This window comes from Haliotis cracherodii, unplaced genomic scaffold, assembly GCF_022045235.1.
Source record: "Haliotis cracherodii isolate W230 unplaced genomic scaffold, xgHalCrac1.p SCAF_6, whole genome shotgun sequence".
Classification (NCBI taxonomy): Eukaryota; Metazoa; Mollusca; class Gastropoda; order Lepetellida; family Haliotidae; genus Haliotis; species Haliotis cracherodii.
This window is the reverse complement of record NW_027266319.1, coordinates 27995437-28001652: the sequence shown is the minus strand read 5'-3', so window position 1 is coordinate 28001652 and position 6216 is coordinate 27995437. Positions and strand designations below refer to the sequence as shown.

General features: G+C 41.7%; 1 protein-coding gene and 1 pseudogene across 1 annotated transcript; one reads left to right on the top strand and one right to left on the bottom strand.

The window, feature by feature from the left end:
* Positions 1-1169, top strand: part of LOC139444932 (uncharacterized) — an 8840-nt pseudogene extending 7671 nt beyond the window's left edge.
* Positions 1170-3277: 2108 nt separating this feature from the next.
* Positions 3278-6009, bottom strand: LOC139445580 (uncharacterized). Its single transcript, XM_071226737.1, has 2 exons — positions 5911-6009; positions 3278-3876 (listed from the first exon to the last, which is right to left on the bottom strand). The coding sequence occupies exon 2, from the start codon at positions 3864-3866 to the stop codon at positions 3507-3509; it is 360 nt and encodes a 119-aa protein (XP_071082838.1). The 5' UTR covers positions 3867-3876; positions 5911-6009; the 3' UTR covers positions 3278-3506.
* Positions 6010-6216: the final 207 nt, after the last annotated feature.

Here is a 6216-nt window from a genome sequence, read left to right as displayed (position 1 = left end):
GCTTCACATATTGTACCCATGTCGGGAATCGAACCCGGGTCTTCGGCGTGGACGAGCGAACGCTTAAACCACTAGGCTGCCCGACCGCCCCTCTAACAACAGCAAGTGGGTAGGGCGACGCAGTATTGATTTAAGATGCTGCAATTCGTTGTGTTGAGCAATTTTGTTGTACGCGTTCCATAATTCGCCATGAGAATGTTCCTTTGTTGGCGTCCAGTTTCAGTCTAGGTTTAGGCTAATTGGTGTGAAGCAAGATATCATAGCTGTTTGAAAATGTAATCATTGAGTGTTAGATTGATATAAATCCGAACGCTTGAGATTTTATGGCTTGAAACAAACTTGCTAGGACTGTCTTTTGCCCCGAGACATAAAACAATGTTCAAAGTGATGTTAACCCTAATAAGACAAACTTTGGTAACTTGTCGGCCATCTTGAATCGACGTCCATCTTGAATATTGAGATTTGTCAATAGTCGAAAACGTTCAGTAGCTCTCGTGAATAACATTGTTTGGATATTTTGCAATACAACACATGCATTTTTTCATCAAAAGATTGAACCTCATCTGAAATATCTGACGAGGTGTTGATAATTGGTGGCCATATTGGATAATGCAATTTAGGACATATTTCCCAAACTGGATTGCTTGGGACTTTAAGTATGTTGTTCTTGGGGCCTTGTAGAAATGCATTGTTGTGAAATAAAGTCTGTTGCAATTTGATCCAAGTGAAAACACATTATTCGAAGGGGATAAGCTGGGTGAATAAGGTTCCCCAACTCTCTTTACTGTTTCCAGAAACAACTGGTGGTCCAGTCCAATAGGAGCCGATGAATGGGGTAACCCTGACTCATCCTATCTGAAAGAAAATTCCTGCTGGAGTCAAGTATCTACGCCCCGGTATTGGTGACGTCATCAGTGATGGACAAGCCGTTGGTATCGTCACCGGTCAGCAGAAAACCACCAGAGCGACCCTGGAGAAAGTTGTCAAAGACGACTGGGGATTTCGTTCTGATAGCCAGAATATTGTTTTTTGGCATTATTCGTGTTAAAGTTTAGTGTATTATCACATTTGCCCAATTTCCTATAAAATGAAATGACTGTTTCACGCATCCGTGAAAATATTTGGCAAATAAAAGCATAAATATAAAAAAGCCAATTTGACCTGATATATTTTATAGAAGACTCATACCAAACATGTGTTTAAATTTTACTACACTTTAATAAAAGCCCGTTTCCTGGTCATTCTGTGCACTCATGTTGACAGCTGCTGAATATGAGTGTGCAAGACAAGAACATTTATAAACTATACAGAAGAAGGATAACATGTAATTGTTTAAACTGATATGAATAAAAATAGGATTTGACATTAAAATGAAATATCATAAGCTGCATAAAGTTTAAAACAAAACAGTTAAGGACAAGTTACTGGTCTCCGTATTTGGTAGGGGCGGTCGGGTAGCCTAGTGGTTAAAGCGTTCGCTCGTCACGCCGAAGACCCGGGTTCGATTCCCGATATGGGTACAATATGTGAAGCCCATTTCTGGTGTCCCCCGCCGAGATATTGCTCGAATATTGCTAAAAGCGGCGTGAAATCAAAATCACTCACTCACCCCGTATCTTGGTAGGGGACGTTTTGTTATAATGATTACATGTTGTTAGAAGATGAATGACAGATGCTTAGGGACCCTAGAAATAACATATATGTTTTTGAAAATTCATTACATTGTTTGGAAAAAAAGGTAGCACTATTTCCTATTAGTTTCGTGTGTTTAAGAAGTATTTTGTTAGTAAATTGAAAAATGATCACTAGAATACATTGTATAAAATTTAAATACTCACAATTCCATTATTGACGCCAAGAATCCAAGCTCCAAAACAAATGAACGCCGTCAACACAACGCCAGTATTATATATAGATCAGCAGCGACGAGATCGACTCTGTCTCTGTCAAGCACCCGGTGATAGTTGGTGAATTGTTGTTTACAACGAGCGTGTGGCAGTGTACGTATGTGTAAGGATGTACCTCGTTGATAACTTACAGACTGTCTATATAATACGCACCTACAACGCTGTGCAGCATCCAGTTACCGGCCACAACCTGTATCTAACCCTGATACAACACGTGTGAGGGTATCCTACTTTCATGAACTGTAACCTGTTCCCCGAATACACGCTCAGCTCGTATTGTGATGCGTCGTGCATGTACGTACATCTTTCGTTACGTGGGGTGTTGTGTTGATCGTGATTACACTCGGCGGTCGATAACAGGACAAGGACATGAATTGTACACCGCGAACAGCTGCCGAGTTGATGATTTTGGTGTCGTGGTCGAATCGCAGTACTCAGACACCCCCCTCTCAGACACAGTATACTGACTCCGAGCCGACCAGTCCTTGTTTTAGCCCCTGTATGCCGAGCGCCAGGCAGGGTAACAACAAGCACAATTTTTATGTCTTTTGGTATGAACCCCTGATCTTCCGCTCTCTGGGCGCATGGTCTACCACTAGACCACAGAGGCGGTCGGAAAGGAAAAAGAAAACGTGCAGGCTCTCTGGCAGTGTGTATTCCTACCCCTGAAATGTTTTTCAGTCTCGTCAATTTTGTCTGCTTTGTTTCATATAATTGTTTTTGATTAACCTACTGTAGATACCACATGTTTAGGTTGTCGAATTTAATCATAAGGATTGACTGGGTATTATTTTCGGTATATTGAGGTATGAATCGAAAAACCAATGCAAACTTTTGTAGGAGCTTTTGTTTGCACGTCGGGTTTTTTATTCATACCTCAATAACCCAAAAGGAATACACCGTCAATCCAGAGGCACTGATCCCCACTGTAGCCAGATCTTACGACAAGCATTTAGTATAATGAACATTGCTACACATTATAGCCTTGTTCAGTTCACTTAAGACCTTCTATGTTTATCAATTAATGTTGTTGATACTAATATGAAACTAATACGAAACTAATATGTCCACGAAGCCATACCGCCAACTGGGGTGGAAAATGGACTTTTAAAGTCAGTTAACTCTCTTGCCTCGGGGAGATGGGTTTTATGCCGCTCTTAGCAATAGTCCAGCAATATCACAGCGGGGGACACCAGAAATGGGCTTCACACATTGTACCCATGTCGGGAATCGAAAGCGGGCATTCGACTTGAAGAGCGAACGCTTTTACCACTTGGCTACCCGACCGCCCCGACAGAGATATAGGAGAGGAGGTATCACTATTAGGAGCTTGTTGTGACCAGCATCTTGTTTTATTACAAAAACTGAAATTAACAGCACGAATATTTTATTATCACAACCGATATAAAATATGACATCTTTGGTGTATAACATTATACAAAATATTTCAGCTTTTTGTTTCGATTAAAAAGAAGTGTTCTTGGATTTTTCCACTCAGCATACATCGTTTCCACCGTGTCTCGGTGTCAAAGTCGGATGAGCTTGAAAGCCTGTCCCATCAAAGCGGGTAAAACGGAAGACCCCGCAAGTCAACCCATCTTAGTGTGAAAAGCGGATGAAGGCTCCGAAAGGCGTTCCCTTGCACTTGACAGCCGGGGTGGCGAGATTGTTCCCCCATGGGACAGTGGAGGCAAAGGTGGAGCTACCACACCCAATACTCCTCAGTCTGCAGCCTCTGGTGTCACAGGTTCTGGCCTCACAGCACACGAGTGTCCCCCCATTGCCAGTGACGCTGACGGAGTAGCGGACCCGGTGACCCGTACTTCCCGCAATGGAAGTGTCCGAACTGCACGTCGAGCCGAACACAAACGGAGGGGCCCAGCAACTTCCTCCATTGGCATGGGCGTAGGGCAGCACCAACAGCATGGCCATGGCTACAACGGCGAGGAGTTTTGTCATCTTTGGATGTCTGTGAATATAAACACATTGTGTATATGATATACGTGTCATTTCAAGTTTGGGAAAGGGAGACGAGGTGGGAAACAGCGTTACATTTTACTACCATCTAAGCCATCTATTTTACGACAATGAAGAAAACCTAACTTGGGGAGTGAGTGAATTATATCACGGCGTGTCAATTTAAAGTGGGAGGAAAGCCCAAAGTGATGCGGGTCTTAGACGTTAACCACTTTGGTGAATCCACGGACAAACCTTGAAAGATAATCAGGGCGAATCTGGGTTTCCAACCCACGATCATAAGTTTCTGGCACGTCTAAGGGGCGCAACTCTGTACAGCGTATTGTAGCGCCTTCGACTGACTACCTGTCTTGTTTACATGAGAAAAGTGTGACTATAAAATGAAAGTGTATATATTCGGAGAAAGTAAACAAACTGTTTCGAAATTCAGAAACCCGGAATTGTGACTGTAGAATTTGGTTTGACGTGAATAGCCCAAACCACCACCTCTAAAAAAATAAAAAAATAAACGGTGGGTAACTTTGATTGCTGTTTTAGATTAGACTGATAGTTTAAAATTCATTAAGCAATTTTGCATTTACATGTATGTGCAATTCGTCTCGACATGACATAGTGGGGAGTCTGCTAGCATGCTAACTTTGTTTTAAATTGTCATTTTTCATTTTTCATCAATCTAGGTGATTGAGTGATTGAATTATGAGATAAACGAGCTAAATTCAACATTTGAAACCGAACGCATTCCAAGTTCAATTTAGCGAGGTTAAATTTACAGGTAACCTCGCTCAACACTGAAAACACAGTATGTGTATCTCCATTCTACCATGACTATATACAACGCAAACTCTTTGGTGTTAGCAAATCTATGGGGCGAAGCGGCATGGGTTGGGTCCAGCGTTTTGAGTGGGTTGTCGATCGGAACACGGAATCGCCAACGACTGCCATTAAACAGAATATGGCGCTCTATATCACTGTATAAGCTCAAGCAGTTTGTTTACAGCCTAATAATTCACTCGAACTTATGACAGGGACATGAAAGCATGTAGCTCGGCAACGTCCTGAGCTAACATGAGGGAGGCACCCTGAAGAAAACTAAGCAAGCCTTGGAAAGGTTTCGTTCTACACCGCACGTCACTATCATGGCGTCTTATCTCACATTCTGACGAAAAAGAAATGGCGTCACAGTCGTATATTGAAGCTCTTTGTTGTCCTCAAAACTAGAAATACATTCTCTTTGTAGATTTCTAGAAGTGTAGAAATATATTGGTACACATCCTTTGAATATTGAAGTTCCTGCAACTTTGCATTTTGTAGCCTACAAATGTACACATGGGTATTTAGATATACTACCGAAATAACTGTAAAAGAAGTACATGTACTATTCTAAAAATGAAAGCTTCCGCGGCGATGCGGCCGTCAAATCGACTGTTTCAATCAGAAGTGGTTTATTGTGATTTAATAGATCAGATTGACCTTAAATATCAAAATCGAGTATTTTTCAAATTCAAGGTGACATTCTGTTTACCGCCTAATTAAGCAATAGGGTTGCTAATCTAATCCTCGTTGATACATGGAAATTAAGGCACAATTCACGATCCAATAACTCTGAAAACACACACACACACACACACACACACACACACACACACACACGGTTTTCTCCTTCCCTGATGGGGCGGTCGGGTAGCCTAGCGGTTAAAGCGTTCGACCTTCCCGGGTTCGATTCCCGAAATAGGTACAATGTGTGAAGACCATTTCTGGTGTCCGCCGCCGTGATTTGCTGGAAGATTTCTAAAAGCGGCGTAAAACCATACTCACTCACTCCCCTTCCCTGATATGCGTTATCCTCACAATACTTCTATATACTTTATGTTGAAACTATGCATTTTCTGAAAATGTTTTAATGATCAGTAAACGAGAAAAGAATCAACATCCGGGACTTGCAGTTTGCCATAGAAACATCACCAACGAGTAATAAAGAGAAAACCCCGAGCATGTATATGGAGTTGTGAATAAACATATATCTTACCTTGTTCTTGCAAACCGTGAAGTGTTTGTGATGTTGATGCTGCACTAGGGCTATATATACCTACATCTGCAGCTAGAAATCTAGGTTACTGCGACATTTCCTTGGTTTCAAGAAACGCAATTAAGCCGAATACGACGAATTCAAGCTCATTTGTTTACGTGCCTGTTCCGTGCATGGTTTCAACATCCTGGTTGAGATGCGTTGTTGTTATTGATGTAACAAGCTTCAGTATGACCTGAAGGCTCTGTACCACTAACATATACAGTGATGCTAATTGTCTAGTAACATAGTTTTTAGTTTAACCAT

Coding starts and splice junctions, on each gene's coding strand:
- LOC139445580 (XM_071226737.1), bottom strand. CDS start 3,866: ATGACAAAACTCCTCGCCGTTGTAGCCATGGCCATGCTGTTGGTGCTG.